General features: G+C 45.9%; 1 protein-coding gene across 1 annotated transcript in view; it reads left to right on the top strand.

Moving 5' to 3' along the window:
• The window catches only part of LOC121303094 (hexokinase-2-like), a 20,116-nt gene extending 2,962 nt beyond the window's left edge, over positions 1–17,154 (top strand). The window contains exons 2-18 of the mRNA XM_041233541.1: positions 3,790–3,952; positions 5,820–5,968; positions 6,624–6,743; positions 7,314–7,409; positions 7,845–7,944; positions 8,534–8,717; positions 9,105–9,260; positions 9,596–9,829; positions 10,072–10,376; positions 10,882–11,030; positions 11,523–11,642; positions 12,250–12,345; positions 12,997–13,096; positions 13,312–13,495; positions 13,673–13,828; positions 14,051–14,284; positions 14,749–17,154. Coding sequence (XP_041089475.1) covers positions 3,865–3,952; positions 5,820–5,968; positions 6,624–6,743; positions 7,314–7,409; positions 7,845–7,944; positions 8,534–8,717; positions 9,105–9,260; positions 9,596–9,829; positions 10,072–10,376; positions 10,882–11,030; positions 11,523–11,642; positions 12,250–12,345; positions 12,997–13,096; positions 13,312–13,495; positions 13,673–13,828; positions 14,051–14,284; positions 14,749–14,893 — 2,616 coding nt within the window. The 5' untranslated portion in view covers positions 3,790–3,864 and the 3' untranslated portion in view covers positions 14,894–17,154. The remainder of the gene's footprint in view (positions 1–3,789; positions 3,953–5,819; positions 5,969–6,623; positions 6,744–7,313; positions 7,410–7,844; positions 7,945–8,533; positions 8,718–9,104; positions 9,261–9,595; positions 9,830–10,071; positions 10,377–10,881; positions 11,031–11,522; positions 11,643–12,249; positions 12,346–12,996; positions 13,097–13,311; positions 13,496–13,672; positions 13,829–14,050; positions 14,285–14,748) is intronic.
• Positions 17,155–17,500: the final 346 nt, after the last annotated feature.

Below are 17,500 nucleotides of genomic sequence, written 5' to 3'. Positions count from 1 at the left end.
TGGCTGCAGTGGCAGTGTCCTTGCTTGAGGACGCCGGCTCTTCTCTTCACCGGGATCCAGAGCGAAATGCCCCCTCCGACACTCGCATCCAATAGATAGAGGAAACGTAAATATTCCCGAAGCTTGCCTTACAGTCTAAAGTTGGAGAAGAAGAAGAAAAAAGAACTGATTGGTCTGACCAAGCTCTCCACATGAGGGGGTCGCTGGTGTCGATCGGGCTGATTCACCGGTCAGGGTGAATTGAGAAACAGCTGCTCGGGTTTGTGACGATCGCTGTTTTTCTTAACTGTGGAGAACAGCGACCCACACAAACCCAGGCAGCTGTTTCTTAATTCGCTCTGAACGGGGAAATCAGCCCGATGGACAGCAGCGACCCCCCCTTGCGGAGGGCTTGGTCCGAATACACCGGTTTGTGCATCTCTGTTAGCAGGGCCTGTTTTGAAGCTTTAAGAGATCTCAGAGCACGCTGGCAGAATTTTGAAGATTTTCTAGAGGATGTGTTTCAACAGTTTCCTTTTGATTTTTGAAGAGTTTGCGCAAGAACGCCTTATCCGTTTTGATCAGGGAAACACTTAGTTGCTTCCGAGAAGTCACGCTGGAAGGCGTTAACTGTAGTTCCTCGTTTGGTTGTCTACTGCCAATAAACCCTACATTGAAAACATGCTTCTTTTTTTTTTTAAATGTGCTTTTATATAATTAGTTGCAATGAGTGTACAAGTTAAAGAGATGAGATTGTGAATGAAAGTAGATCGTACATGTACCTTTTATCTCATGTATTTAGTGTTCTGCCTTTGCTTTATCCTATCCAATACATAATTTAAAACGCAACACAAAAACCCAGAGCTGAAGCTGAATTTTTATTCAAAGTCAATCTGACACGAATCGTTTCAAAGTGCGCCAAATCTCAATCCAACACGCAAGAACCAAACTGAGCTTTTGTTCCGAATCAAACCCACATGAAAAAGTTGGACACGCAAAAAGTTTTCTTTTCGTTTTTGCTTTGCCGCGTGGTTGCTGAACAACCTGTATTCACGACAGAGACACGCCTGCGTTGCTTTTTTTTTTTTTTTTTTTTCTTCAAACGATCAATATGGTTTCCAGCTTCGTTGGCAACACAAAATAGTTTTCGTTTCGGTTTCACAGCACGCTTTTTATAAAGACAAAAGATTAAATGCGTACCGACCTTGGGTGTTGACGGCGTGTGTGTGTGTGTATGTATATGTATATAATGTGTGTGTGTGTGTGTATGTATATATATATATATATATATATATATATATATATATATATATATAGTATATATATATATATATATATATATATATTATATATTATATATATAATATATATATCTATATATTTCATATATATAATATTTATTATATTGGTGGTTAAGCCCCTAGACAAGCCTGGCCTGCACCCTTAAACCAGTTAACCCAGACACACAAACTCCAGTTCAGCGCTTCCCTGCGCACGGAACAGAGCAAAACAAAAGCCTAACTCCCAAGCTGGAGCACTAACTAAACTTTCCTGGTTCTAAATTTATTCTAGAACCATTTCCCAGTAACAAAACCATCACACCACCGTTTCCCAGTAACAAAACCATCACTGCACCGTTTCCCTGCACTGGTTATATCCTGCCTGGATTTACACAGGTCCCAAACTGTCGCCTGCGCTGATGCGTTTCCGCACCCATCCTCTGCCTCCTGGATGAGAGAGAGAGAGAGAGAGAGAGAGAGAGAGAGAGAGAGAGAGAGAGAGAGAGAGAGAGAGAGAGATTTTGCTTGGTTGGTTGTCTAACTGTACAGCGCTCTGCAATGGATTGGCGTGAAGGGAAGGCTCTATATAAAAATGCATTTGTATTGCATTGTCTTCAGGCGAAACACGTGTCATTCCAAACTTGCTGAGTTTGTTTCAGGGTTTTTTTAAAATTGTATTTAATTTTACTCAAGCTCTTTTGAAATGTCAGATGAATTGTGACAGCTGCGAGTTTTCAAACGGGGCTTGCCATTCTGACAAGGCTGTGAAGAATGTAGGCAAGGCTGCAGCGAGTCAAGATTCTTGTTCTATTGGTCATCGCATCCCCCCCCCTTGTGGTATCACAAGACTGCAGAGAAAGAAACGCATTTTACAGTAAAGAGGCAGGGCCACAAAAACCAGCTGGGAGGGGAGGAAGGAGTGGGACAGAGGGGAGCAGAAGGGTGGGGGAACTGCCTTTCTGTATAACTTTTTAGCATCAAACAGTCTGTCTTTGATAATCCAGTGCCGAGGTGCTTTGACAATATGTTCAGCAGCTGCTTTTCACTTGCAGCTGCCTGCCGTAGATTCGTGTAACACAGGCTGGAGCAGACAAAACCTCTAGTGAGAAGATAGCTTTGAATTTATTACCCTTGTCGATCCAACCTTGGTTTTATTCTTTAGTTTATGTATTATAATGGGGCTTAACTGAGCGTGCGTTTTGATAGGACCTGTGACTCCAGGACTGGAAATAAGACTCCTATTGCAGAGCAGTTTCACACATTCCAGGTTTTACTAGGAGCTTGATTAGCCCCAGTGTGTCTAGGTCTAACAAGCTTGTCTTATTAAACTCCATAGTGAAAACAGGAATGGATCAAACTGCTATGCAATGGGAGTCTTATTTCCATGCCTGCTTTGAGGTCAAGTCTAGGGCGAAGGTAGACTAGCCAGTGCTGGTGCAACACAGACCCCCACAGGCAGGCAGGCATGTGATTAAAGAATCAGGGAGGCATTGATGAGTCAGTGCCCTCCAGTCCTTCCCAGCTCCTAATGCAAGATTGATTGAAGTTGTTTGCGTGGAGGCCAGATTCCGAGTGCAATGCATTATTTTAGTGTTTCCCATCAATCCTGAACTTTTGTAAAATAAAAAAAGCCTTCAGTTTTGTAGTGATCACGCGAACTCTCCCTGCATCTCTGATGGTGTTGCATTTGTCTTTTGGTGTGTTGACTGGAAGTCCTTCTCAGTGTTTGGATTGAAGCATTGCTTGCCAGCTTCTTCCTCTTTTTCTAAATGTGACAGAGTGTCTTTTAATAGTTCTGCATGAGACAAAGCAGGCATCGCGACCAGCAAAAAAACAAAACCCAAACAAACTCAAATCAGCCTAGCCTTGGAAAGAACTCCATAGGAACTGTGTGAACCAGTGAAGGAGAGAGCGCTTTTTGTGGTTCGAGAAAGGGGCTTGTTACCCCCCCTCCCCCATCCAGTTTTACTTCTCAGTCAGCCCATAATGCTAATTTGGAAATTCCTTAGAAGCTCCTGCCAGTGCTTCGCCCTCCTTCAGTCCACAGTAAGATGCTTGTGATGCTTTGATCCCTGTGTGCTGCAGATTTATTGTTTGTACTTTCGCAATTTGTCCTTATGCTTTCCAAGACAATTATGCCTGTCTCCTGACTGTAGCGTTATAAAGGAAGGAGTGCTGTGTTAATAGTGCTTCATTCTGACTCTGATAACAGCTTTGGCGTGTCTGATTGCTTTCTTGCTGTTTTTATTATTAGTTTTATCCAAAGAGACTTTGAGATTAAGGGTGTGAACTATGCATCTTCATCAACAGCTACTGCTGCTGATCCAATAGGACCTTGTTTGTTTGACCTCTCATCCGAAGCACAAGGAGGTTCAGTGACCTTGCTCAGGGTCACACACACACAGGGAGTCAGTGGCTGAGCCGGGATTTGAACTTCCTGTTCTCAAACTTTTCTTTAATCACTGGAGCACCATTCCTCGTTATTCTCAGTTCTCACCCCTCCCCCTGCGGGTGTGTTCTTGTGTTCCAGGTGGATAAGTACCTCTATCACCTCCGCCTGTCTGAGGAGACGCTGCTGGACGTCTCCAAGCGCTTCCTGAAGGAGATGAAGAAGGGCCTGGGCAGGGACACCAACGCCACAGCCACGATCAAGATGCTGCCCACGTTTGTGCGCTCCACTCCCGACGGCACGGGTAAGCAGGGCCAATCAGCCCCTTGGAACAGTGCAGTTCAGCCCTGGGGTGCTTTTATCCCCAGGATAAAATTTCGTCTGCTAAATAATTCACAACGTTGATAAGAGTCGGGCGCCATCTCCCAGCCCCATCCGTTATGTTGATCAGTCTTTGCAGTTACCAAGCAACGCACAGGATTTCCGGCTTCCTGCTCTGAACCGTCAGATAACAGCGGGCAAACTTTCTGAAGTGTGTTGCAATGCTGTCAAGGTCAAAGAAAGTCCTTGCAAGACGGGAAACTCTGACAAAACCTGCCCTTATTATAACAAGGGCCCCCTGTAATGTTTAATCAACGCATACTGTTATAAACAAGAACTGAAGAAATACAAAAGCAGTTTTTCCAGGAACAGCCGCAAAACCTGGTTCCAAGAGACCGGGAGATCTAGTTTGCAGGCGGCTGTATCTAACCCAAAGTCTCCCTGCCTGGCGTGCCGTGCAGTGGCCTGAAACAGCCTCCTGAAACCAGGTTCCAAGCCACAAAAGATTTCATTTTAGCCCCTATAACTTGTGTTCTCCCAAAGCCCCTCTGGAATTTAAAATAGCAAATCTACGCAATATGGGAGTGAATGCATAAAGTCGAGGGATGGCAGTAAGACTCCCATTGCAGAGCAGTTTGATCCATTCCTGGTTTCACTAGAAGTTTAAGATGACACACCTGAGCTTGTTACCTATACACTGTGGCCAATCAAGCTGGTAGTAAAACCTGGACTGGGTGTAATTGCTATGCAATAGGAGTCTTATTTCTACAACAAGGAAACGTGTGCGTGGCTGTTTTGAAGTCCGCTGTTGGTATACAGCGATGAAGCGTAGTGAGGCATGGTATTGAATCTGCCTACCTGATCATGTGTGAGTCTCTCTCCGCTCCGCCTTGGCGCTGATAAAGGAGGAGACCTCGATGCCTTGCTCTCGCACAGAAGCCTCATTGTTCGTACAGAACAGCTTGAAACGAAGAAAGTTGTCTACTGGAAATAAAACGGGAACAAACTACTCTCTCCAATCCGCTGCCGAGTCCACAAACTAAGGATTTATTTGTTTCTATTGTCGGAAATCTTGGAGCCGGATTGATCCAAGAACTTGGGAATTGAGTTTATATTTTGGAGCAGCTGTGGCGTGCTTTGTGCCAGGGATGTGAATAAGACTCCTATTGCGCAGCATTTTGACCCATTCCAGGTTTTACTGCCAGCTTGATCAGCCACAGTGTGTCTAGGTAACAAGCTCAGGTGTGTCTGATTAAGCTCCTAGTGAAACCAGGAATGGATCAAGCCGCTGTGCAACGGGAGTCCTTTTCCCATCCCTGTGCACCGCAGCGAGTAACTCTGTCTCCTCTGAGCTGCAGCCCCAGAGAGGTATTTGCACAAGAAGAGCTCTCGATAAGCTCTCTGTGTTTACCTTCGCTGTTGACTCTGGAGTTTAAATTGCTATCATGGAGATAAGCTGCCAGATTCCCAGCGCAGGCTGATTCCATAACTGCTGAATATTTACCATTATACAGCTCACCTTAGTTTCTCCTTCTCTTACAGGGTTACAATGCAAGCTTCATATTTAAACACAGTGTAGTTTACAATAAGTGCAATAATACTAACACTGCTAGAATACAATATGAACTAGGATGCAGCCAGTTAGGATCACAGCGAGTTATATCTGCAGTGACAGATTAGCAGTGCAATAGTGCAAGGATAGCGCATCAGCTGAGGATCCAGTAAGGTGGTGCTGAAGTCAGGCGAGTCCAGTGCAGAGCAGGAGGGGCGGAGCAGGAGATCAAGTGAAGCGTAAACTGCGGCGCCCGGTTTGTTGGTGACCCGGCTGTCCTGCGTTTGTCGCCCCTCAGAGAACGGGGAGTTCCTGGCGCTGGATCTGGGCGGGACGAACTTCCGCGTGCTGTGGGTCAAGGTGTTGGACAACGGGAAGCAGAAGGTGGAGATGGAGAATCAGATCTACGCCATCCCGGAGGATCTGATGAGGGGCAGTGGCACGCAGGTGAGGAGCTGCGCTGGTCACCTGATCAGACGTCACCAAGGGTCCCATTGACGGCACAGCAACGCCGGCAGGCCTGGCACAGAGCCAGGTGGTTGATTCGGCCAAACGCTTAGCATCACCTAGAATTAATTAGGATTGAGACATCGTAAAAATCAGAACTATACGATCATAACTTTTATTTAACATCATGTAATCAATGAAGCTACAAAATTATGTTGCAAAAGTCTACCGGAAGCAGTAATAGTGGTGCAGTATTTAAGATTTCTCTCTTTTTCCCTCTCATATATAATAATATTTCATGATAGATTTCGAAATGTCACATTTTTCAGTTTTTCATGAAGTATATGGGAAAACTACAAAGCGGTGTGCAATTTGGTTGTCGGGCTTGTCTGCTGCGTGTCTCTGGTCCTGCGCCTCTAAACTCTGTAGCTATTACTGATCCCTCTCTCCTCTCCCCCCAGAAAAGACCGGTTTCTCCTGATGGCTGTGGAACAGAAAGCCCTCTATTCTGTCTGCCAGCCTGAGGGAGTATCTCTCTCTGTGTCTGTCTCACATTCTCCTTCCCTGTCTCTCTCTCTCTCACGCTCTCTCTCTGTCTCTCTCTTTCTCTCTCTCTCTCTCTGTCTGTCTCACTCTCTCTCTGCTGTGTCCCCAGCTCTTTGACCACATCGCAGAGTGCCTGGCTAATTTCTTGGAGAAACTGAAGATCAAGGATAAGAAACTTCCTTTGGGATTCACCTTCTCCTTCCCCTGCCAGCAATCCAAACTGGACGAGGTGAGCATCCGTTCCCAAACCTGCAGGAAAAACTACTGCATCCTGCTTCCCAGAGTGACGTGGTGATCTCGGAGATCGAAACAGGACTCCAACTGCACAGCAGTTTGATTCGCTCCTGGTTTTACTATGAGTTTAATCATCTGAGTATATACACTGTGGCTAATCAAGCTCATAATAAAACCTGGAATGGGTGCAGCTGCTATTCAATAGGAGTTTTATTTTCATTCCTGGTAAATAATTAAACACTTTACAAAAAATGTAGATACTGTACAATGCAGAAGAATAAAGGAAAATAAATGGGTGAATAGACAATACCACGATGCCTGAAGGGTTAAATTGAAAGGAACAGCAGATTGTGACATCACTATGTAGTCAATGACATCACAAACTCATTCATAGATTTAAATAGAAATAGGTAAGTGTAGTTGCCATGGCATCACACACTCTCTGTTAACCATGCCTGAAGTTGACTCTTTTGAGCAAAAACCGAATGTGTTTTTTGACTCTGCTGTTTCCAAAAGATATCCTGATATCCCTCTTACCTGTAACTTCCCTGTCTCCCCGCCCCAGAGTATCCTGGTCAGCTGGACGAAGGGGTTCAAGTCCAGCGGCGTGGAGGGGCGCGACGTGGTCACTCTGCTCAGGAAAGCCATTAGTAAGAGAGGGGTGAGTGACAGGTCTGTCCGGCAGAGATTCGAATTCGCTCTCTGTCTCAGCTCTCCATTAACATCGCTGATCGAATTATCTCTTCAGTTTGACATATTTAATATTTTTTTTACAGTTTGATTTTAAAAAATGTATCTGATTCAAGGTACACTACCTACAAAACATTCCGAGGCCCGGAGAGAAGTGTTAAATCTATCCAATTCATAAAATATCGTAAGCCAATTAAAGAATTGCGAGCTCGGGGTGGAACGAAAGCCACGAGACGCGGCAGCCCTCCAGGAACGGAGTTTGCCAGCCTCCTGGGTTAAAATCTCTTCTGTTTTATACCCAGAACCATGCTTCTGTCCTGGGGGGCGTTTGCGTGTTTGGTTCGGGCAGTAATATCTGGAAGGGACTGCAAAGCTTCAAGTGAATAGCTTTCTGGTTATTTTGCAGGATTTCGATATCGATATTGTCGCCGTGATCAACGACACAGTTGGCACTATGATGACCTGCGGCTACGACGACCATGACTGTGAAATTGGACTGATCGTCGGTAAGTTTCGACCCAAGTCCACCGGGGGCCGTGTTTACAAAGAAATTAAATTAACTCCTATTTTTTTTAAGAAGAACAGCAATCCTGTTAAAACAGGGGTGTCCCAAGCCGGCCCTTCCACTTCTGGTCTTTTTCAAACTTGTTTTAGTTTAATCTCTATCCAGACCCTGAAGTCGTTAATTTTCTCATTTTGCCTGTTAAACAAACCTGGAGTGGAATGGCCCTCCAGGACCGGGATTGGACACCCCCCCCCCCGTGTTACAAAACGAAAAGCAGAGGGTTTAATAGAACTTGAAATATATAACTTGGTCGCATGGTTTAAGTTTCATGCATGAAAGATTAAGTCAATATAAATAAAGAAAAAACGAGGGACATGCAAGTTGAGACCATGAAATATTACATTAGCAGTTTGCTGGTTTGAACTAAGTGTCCTGGGGATAGACTGCCTGACAGGGGATTTCTTTATTGTCTCTGATCAGCACAAGATATTGTGGGGAAACTGCGAAATCCTGATCAGCAGCATCTCTGCGTGCATGCTCCAAGCGTGTGCGTGCTCTGAGCGTGTGCTGTCCCGTGTCTTCTCTCTCAGGCACTGGCACCAACGCCTGCTACATGGAGGAGATGCGCCACATTGACCTGGTGGACGGGGACGAGGGGCGCATGTGTGTCAACATGGAATGGGGCGCCTTCGGGGACGATGGGGTGCTGGACGACATCAGGACGGAGTTCGACCGCGAGATCGACATGGGCTCGCTGAACCCCGGCAAGCAGCTGTGAGCAGCGCAGATGCAAACACACACACAGAGACTGTATTAGAGCATTTTACAGCACTGGATTCCTGCAATTTTAACAAGGGTCCCAAAGAAAAACAAAGACAGACAGATGAGGCAGACTGACATGGACAGCACCAGAGGGCTGGTCATTTCTGTATCCTGGCGATCGGCCACAGATGCGTTTTTATTAGAGTTTTATTTGGTGCTGTAGGATGCTTTAAAAAAATCGAATTCAGTCAAACACTGGGGCTGCTGGTTTCATGCGTTTAGGTGTTTGCAATGACAAGGTGCAGCATTACTGATGTCTGCATGTGATTCTTCAGCTTTGAGAAGATTGTGTGTGCGTGTCTCTGTGTATTGACAGTGTGTGTCTGTTTGGTTCCTCAGCTTTGAGAAGATGATCAGCGGGATGTACATGGGAGAGCTGGTCCGGCTCATCCTGGTCAAGATGGCGAAGGAGGGCCAGCTGTTCGGAGGCAGGATCACCCCCGACCTGCTGACCACCGGTCACTTCGAGACCACGTTCGTCTCGGCCATCGAGAAGTAAGGAGGCTTCAGTGGTTTAATGCAGGATAATTCAAAACGCAAACCAGAGCTTTCCATTCTGGAGTCTGTTAGCGGGCTTCTATTGCATTTTAACAATTGTGGTTGTGACTAATGTAAATGGCTTTAGAAATTTAGCCTTTTACTGTCACCCCTCTGGGATGGCAATAAGACTCCTATTGCAGAGCAGTTTCACCCAGTCCAGGTTTTACTATGAGCTTGATTAACCGGAGTGTATAGGTATGAGTCTGATTACTTCCAGTTTTGCCCTACTGGTTTTTGGAGAGTTTTTGAGCGTGCGTTCCTGACCTCGTCCCCTTCCCCTCTCTTCCCAGGGAGAAGGAGGGTCTGTCGAAGGCAGAGGAGATCCTGTCCCAGCTGGGTCTGGAGCCGTCGAAGGAGGACTGCGTGGCGACACAGCGGATCTGCAAGATCGTGTCTGAGCGCGCCGCTAACCTGTGCGCCGCCACGCTGGCCGCGGTGCTGGGGCAGATCAAGGAGAACAAGGGCGTGGAGCAGCTCAAGAGCACCGTGGGGGTCGACGGCTCGGTCTACAAGAAGCACCCACAGTGAGCAGCCCTCTTACTGACTGACCTTCCGCCTGTCCGAGTCTGCAGCTGAAACACAGACTCTGCTGGGCATGTCATCTCAAGCCAGCTAGTGCAAACTGACCTGGATTAGAAGAACCAGCTGGTCTGAGTTGACATGTATGAAACCAGCTAAAAAAACAAAAAAAAAACAAAGAGGTTAGCTGTCTGTCTTTCCTGCCTGCAGAGGTAACCCTTCTCCCCACCTCTCTTCTCGCGCGCAGGTTCGCTCGGCATCTGCAGAAGATGGTGCGGCGCCTGGCTCCGGGCTGCGTGGTGCGTTTCCTGCGCTCGGAGGATGGCAGCGGGAAGGGCGCCGCCATGGTGACCGCCGTGGCGTACCGGTTGATCAGTCAGAAGGAGGAGCGCCGGGCCACGCTGGACGCCTTCCGCCTGAGCAGGGAGCAGCTGGCCAGGGTGAAGCAGAGCATGAGGGAGGAGATGGAGAGGGGGCTCAGAAAGGAGACCCACGATGCGGCCACGGTCAAGATGCTGCCCACGTACGTGCGCTCCACACCCGACGGCACAGGTAAGCAGAGCCAGCCAAGCCCTTCTCGCCGTGCAGTTCGGAATTCAGCCCTGGGGTCAAGGAGTTTGTAGCTGCGTGACTCTGAATCCATTGCAATTACAGTGGAGCTGTTACTCGGCACATCTGCGTAGTTATGAGTTTGTCATGCGATCGTTAGTCATGAAATTGTTTCTTTACAGTTTTTTTAGATAGATAGATGTCCACTTTGGTCACGAAATGTAATTACATTTTTAGGTATGTTTTAAAACAGTCTGTGTGAATGCTATGGAGCGCTGCCATAATGTTATGCATTATAAGATAGATAGATAGATAGATGGGAAACGTCTTGTTGTGTACACAGTGACTGAAGGGGATATAGTTCTTTGTAGAGATGCAAAACGCCAGGGCGCGGCACAGGGGCGCGGGTAAATTACATTACATATATATATATAAATAACGTAGGGGAAAGTCTAGTTCTTTTAAAGTCATGTTTTGTTTTGTTTTTTTGTTTTTTTTCTTTTTCCAGAAAAGGGTGATTTCCTGGCGCTGGATCTGGGCGGGACGAATTTCCGTGTGCTGCTGGTGCGCGTGCGAAATGGGAAGAAGAGAACCGTGGAAATGCACAACAAGATCTACTCCATCCCACTGGAGGCCATGCAAGGGACTGGGGAGGAGGTGAGAGAGAGGGAGGGGGGGGGAGGGAGGGAGGGGAGAGGAGAGAGAGGGAGGAGAGGGAGGGGAGAGAGAGAGAGAGAGAGGGAGGGAGAGAGAGGTGGAGAGAGAGGGAGGGGGGAGAGGGGGAGAGGGGGAGAGGAGATGCACAAGATCTACTGCACCCCACTGGAGGTCATGCAGGAGGTGAGAGAGAGGGGGAGACAGGACAGAAAGATATCTACACAGGGCTGCAGAATGTCCAAGTTTATTATTTTAGTTCATTAATGTATGCTTGCCTGTTGCTTTTCTCATCTGTTCATTTCATATGCCGATTCACACGCATCCTTACATAAGCAACAAACACATTTTGTATTTTATTGATTCATATCGTCATTGACATGGTAGATTGTGTCTGGTGGTCAATTCTGTCCTTTTAGTGACCACTTTGGCTAAGAGAGAACTTCGCTTGCTGCCAGAGACTGCTGTATTGAAATGCTGTCTCCTCTCCCGCAGCTGTTTGACCACATTGTCCACTGCATCGCAGACTTCCTGGAGTACATGGGGATGAAGGGCCTGGCTCTGCCCATGGGCTTCACCTTCTCCTTCCCCTGTCAGCAGAAGAGCCTGGACGAGGTAACGGGCCTGGATTGGGACTCGCGATCTCAGTGTCAAGACCGGGCACAGCTAGAGCAGAAGCAGTAAAATGCAATTTAGGCTTGGTGGTTAAGGAAAAGGGTTTGATACCAAGAGGTTCAAATCCCAGCTCAGCCACTGACTCGCTGTGTGAGACCCTGAGCGAGCCACTGAACCTCCTTGTGCTCCGTCCTTCGGATGAGACGCCAAACAAGCGAGGTGCTATTGGTGGTGACTCTGCAGAAGCAGTTGTGATACAGAGTTCACTCCCCTACCCTCTGTAATCTGCTTTGGATAAAAGCGTCTGCTAAGTGGCTAATTAATAATAATAATGAAAAATATTCAGAGGGAGTCGTTGTATTACAGCTATGGCCAAAAGTTTTGAATCAAATTTTAGGATTGAGACCCAATTTAAAAGAAAAAACAAAAAACTATATGAACAACATTTAGATCTTTTTATTTCACATGAAATCAAAGAAACTACAAAATGATATCGCAAGTGCCTACCGGAATCCATAATAGTGGTGTAGTATTTACGCTCTCTGTCTGTATCTCTCTCTCTCTCTCTCTCTCTCTGTCTGCCTCGCTCCCTCCCTCCCTGGTTCAGGGTATCTTGTTGAAGTGGACGAAGGGGTTCAAAGCAACGGGCTGTGAGGGTGAAGATGTGGTCCGTCTGCTCAAAGATGCCATTCATCGCAGAGAGGTCAGCCTTGAACGCTTAAACAAACAAACCAGCAAACAAACACATTCACACCCGAGGCTTTCGTTCTCAAAATCGCTTTGCATGAAGATTGGCTCTAGGTTGAAATGTTTTTATTATCGTGCTAATTCGGTATCCTCAAGGTGTCATGGGTAAGGAGTTTTTTTTATGAGGTTTTACGGGATTTTGTAGTTATAAATATCATGTAACGATCCATCGCACTTTACCACCGAGTTAGACAGGAGTTTGAACCAAAACTCATTTCAATATTGAAGACCTTCAGAAAGACACCTAGTTGAAATGTCATTAAATTTACTAAGCTTATTTTAGTGTTTCTCTGTTCGCACTAAGGATGGAAATATGACTCCTATTGCACAGCAGTTTTAGCCCACAGTGTGGATATGCAACAAGAGCTCAGGTGTGTCTTATTAAGCTATGCAATGGGGGTCTTCTTGCCATCTCTGGAGTGTTAGCTAAGATCCGTTTAGAACAGCGGTCCTTTCCACTCCTGGTCTTTGTTCCACCCTGTTCTGAATCGTTCAATTCAAGTAAACCTCCATCCAGACTCTGAAGTGGTTCATTACCTGTTAAACCTGGAGTGGAGTGACCCTCCTGGACCGTGATTGGACTCCCCTGGTTTTGACTGTGTTTCAGGAGTTTGATCTGGATGTCGTCGCTGTCGTGAACGACACCGTTGGGACCATGATGACCTGCGGCTATGAGGATCCGTGCTGTGAAGTGGGGCTCATCGTAGGTGAGGGGTCCCCTTTAATCACCCAGGCTTGCACTTCTCCCAGCAGAGAGCAGCACGCCGTCAGCCTCTCTTGAAAGCGAGCAGTTTGTTCATTTTCAGCTCGGCTGAGGATGGCGGTCTGTGTGTGTGTGTGCTGCTGTGCCTTGAAGAGCTGCTGCAGGAATCAATAGGGGGCGAGGGGTACAGGGTCTCAATTCTCTCCTCCTCTCTCTAAGGCACCGGAAGTAATGCTTGCTACATGGAGGAGATGTGCAATGTGGAGCTGGTGGACGGGGACGAGGGACACATGTGTGTCAACATGGAGTGGGGCGCCTTCGGGGACAACGGCTGCCTGGATGACGTGAGGACCCCCTTCGACTGCGCCGTGGACGAGCTGTCACTCAACCCGGGCAAGCAGAAGTACGCAGACCCCCCCACCCCACTGTCCCCTCTCCATAGCACTACAGTCAGCCACAGCTGTGGGACTGTGCTGCTGGAGGTGTCTTTGACCTTGTATTGAGAATGAAAGTGCACTCAATATGCACTCAACCCTCACACTAGCTCTGTGCCTCTCTCTCTCTCTCTCTCTCTGTGCAGGTTTGAGAAGATGATCAGTGGGATGTATCTGGGAGAGATTGTGCGGAACATTCTGATTGATTTCACAAAGAGAGGGCTGCTCTTCAGGGGCAGGATCTCAGAGAGGCTGAAGACTCGAGGAATCTTCGAGACCAAGTTCCTGTCCCAGATAGAGAGGTAACGGAGTGTGTGTGTGTGTGTGCGCGTGCCTGGGCCTGCGTCTGCGCATGTCTCTTCCCTTGCTGTATGGATCTGTGTCTCTTTCTTTCTCTCTGTCTCGCTCTCTTTCTTTCTTTCTCTTTTCCCTCTATTTCTTTCTCTCTCTTTTTCGCTCTTCATTTTTCTCTCTCCTCTCTCTTTCTCTCTCTCTCTCTTATTGACTCGCTCTCTCCCTGGCAGTGACCGTCTGGCCTTGAGGCAGGTGCGCTCCATCCTGCAGCACCTGGGTCTGGAGAGCACGTGCGACGACAGCATCATCGTGAAGGAGGTGTGCACGGCCGTGGCTTGCCGTGGCGCGCAGCTCTGCGGGGCCGGGCTGGCTGCCGTGGTGGATAAGATCCGGGAGAACCGGGGCCTGGACTCTCTGCGTGTCACCGTGGGGGTAGACGGCACTCTCTACAAGCTACACCCACAGTACGTGAGAATGAAATCATGTGATCCACCCCCCTGAGTTAACGCTAGGTGGAAGCACCTTTGGCAGCTGTTACAGCTGTGAGTCTGTTGGGATAGGTCTCTGCCAACTTTGCACACCTAGATTTGGCAATATTTGACCATTCTTCTTTACAAAACTGTTCAGTTTTCTACAAATTTCTAGAATATTTGTTTTCACTTGGAAGGTATAGGGTAGGATGTGTAGATAAATGAAAAAAAAAAAAAAACTATTTGAATGCATTTTAATTCCAGGATATAAGACAACAAAAGGTGAACATTTTGAAAGGAGGTGTAGACTTTCTATAAGCACTGTGTGTGTGGTATCTATCTATCTATCTATCTATCTATCTATCTATCTATCTATCTATCTATCTAATAAATTCATAATGCTAAACCTGTTTTCATTTTTGAAAGTGTAATTTATTATTATTTTTTTCTTTTGCCAGTTTCTCTAACGTGCTGCAGGAGACCGTGAGGGACCTGGCCCCTAAGTGCACCGTCTCATTCCTCCAATCAGAAGACGGCAGCGGGAAAGGGGCCGCGCTTATCACAGCGGTGGCCTGTAGGATCCGGGAGGCGGGGCAGCACTGAACCTCTGCACCAATCAGAGAGCAGAAAGGCGGGAGAGGCACTGAAAGAGAGAGGCACAATTGTAAATATAGCAATAACAGTTTCCCCACAAGCAAACGTGGTTTGCAGTTTAAAAAAAACAAAAACAAAACCAAAACAAAACAAACAAGATTGATTACAAAAAAAAAAAAAAAAAAAAAAGATTTATATGTTTATGCACTGAAGGGTTCTGGGGAGAAGCTGTAGAGTAAAATGTGTCAGGTATGAAGAGCACGCATCTGATGCACCCTGCTTACAAAACCCCTCTGCTGGAACCTCCAGGAATTACACCTCGCTCTTCCTGAGACAGAAAGGAGGCTGAATTCTTGAAGGGTTGTGTGGAGGGATTTCATGAAAGCGGGTCAGCTTAACTTTGTAAAAATTGACACGAACTCCTGCTAATGCGTGCAAAGTAGGTTTAGAATGGCAAGCATTGCTGTTGAAACCAGAATACAGGAGGAATTGCGATTTGCTTTGGATGCATAGGCTTGGTCCTGGATTCCTTTATTCATTTATTTTATAATAATAATAATAATAATAATAATAATAATAATAACAATCATAATTTTCTCGTTAGTGTTGGATGCGTCACAGGACTGGATTTGAAGGTGTGCATTCAACCGCAGAGGTCTCGAACAATCCGCGCCTTGTCTTTTTTATTTATTTATTTATTTATTGAATTAAGTATTTGCTTTTATTGGCAAGATCCCCCAACCTCTGAAAGCACCCTCCCAGCGCTATGCAACCGGTCTCTTCTTGGAGCTGCAGTCGCCAACTCACGTCACCCTGTAAAACAAGTCGCTTTCTCGCTGTAGTTCCGGTGCCAGCGGAATTGTTTTGTAGGAATTGCAATTTCAATCAGTGTTATTTTATTCATTTCAAATGACGCTGCGGTGATTCCCCCCCAGTCTCTGTCGCTTTGCATAAAGGCGTCTGCTATATGACTATTCATTTAATTATTATTAGTAGTATTATCACAGGCACAAATACAGAAACATACTATAGAAAATAAAGTAATTCAAACGGAGGTCACCAAAAGTGGTTGAAAATACAAGAATAACAATTGAATGACATGAATGCATAATTGATCAGTCAGTTATATGGTCAGTTACAGCTCCATTTAAAGGCAGGGGAAACTGATCGTAACTATGTCTTTGTGACCTGGGTTATGGTCTCTGTAGAGACTTGTGTAGATGAACCTTGTCACTGTATTTATTCACCTGCAGAGTCTAGTCTTCGATGTGCTGAAGATTTGCTACTGTGTGAAACTTTAAAACTCTTACTGCAAATTAGATAGCGTGTAAAATATAGTGGTCTATATTGAAGCAAATGCATGTTATGCCAAAGTAACCTCACCTTTTAAATAAGTTGTTTACCTTTTAAATCTAATTAGAACTATGTAGTTCTGCCAGCTGGCTGTATTATATAACTTAACTTCAATAAGGGGGTGTAGTTTATAGACTGGAAATACCCCTATCGTTGTGTTGGACTACTCCACCTCCCAGAGCAGGTGGTGGTAAGGAAGCTACCATCGTGCCAAATGGGGGTACATTCTTAGTATTGTTTAAAAGTAAAGGCTCCCGGCTTGAAATTAATTAGAATGTGGATTAATTTTCTTTAAAAAAAAAAAAAAAAAATATATATATATATATATATATATATATATATATATATATATATATATATATATATATATATATAATAATAATTTGTCTGTGCATAAAGCAAGGTGGCATTTGATAAACACTGACTGATGCTGTCCGACAGGGTGTCACATTAAGACACTAAATGTAATTCACTCACAAACATGAACAAAGAGACGCAGAGAGGACTGACCAGCAGCCTCTACACCAGGACACGGATTCAATCGTCTTCTCCTTGTTTCAATATGTTGCTGCATGTTTAAAGCACAGCATCGCGGGACTGCGTTTTGATTGTAGAGTCTACAGGCTTTTCAAACACAATGAAAACCTTAAATATGAAAGGGTCTCTATGCTGTGGAGGTCAGCGAGCTGCACACAGCACTGTGCGAATGTATCAGGACACCTCCAGATCTGTCGTTGATATCCTTCATATACCCGCCTGCATGTGTGGCTCTGTGTTCCTTTTCTCTGACTATTTTAATTGAATTGCATGTGTGCTCTGTTAAAGACATCCATTAAATGAGACAATCCCTCACTCGCCTGTTTTGCTCCAGATTTTCAGCTCCAGTGGTTTGATTTCAGACGCACAGCAAATCAGATACAGAACAATGGGGTGTTCAATACAAGCAATGGGGTGCTCTGATACAGAAGCAATGGGGTGCTCTGATACAGAAGCAATGGGGTGTTCTGATACAGAAGCAATGGGGTGCTCTGATACAGAAGCAATGGGGTGCTCTGATACAGAAGCAATGGGGTGCTCTGATACAGAAGCAATACAGAAGCAATGGGGTGCTCTGATACAGAAGCAATGGGGTGATCTGATACAGAAGCAATGGGGTGATCTGATACAGAAGCAATGGGGTGTTCTGATACAGAAGCAATGGGGTGCTCTGATACAGAAGCAATGGGGTGCTCTGATACAGAAGCAATGGGGGAGGTGTTCTGA

Source organism: Polyodon spathula, chromosome 31 (assembly GCF_017654505.1).
Source record: "Polyodon spathula isolate WHYD16114869_AA chromosome 31, ASM1765450v1, whole genome shotgun sequence".
Taxonomy (NCBI): domain Eukaryota; kingdom Metazoa; phylum Chordata; class Actinopteri; order Acipenseriformes; family Polyodontidae; genus Polyodon; species Polyodon spathula.
The sequence above is the reverse complement of the archived record's forward strand: the minus strand, read 5'-3'. Positions and strand labels throughout refer to the sequence as shown.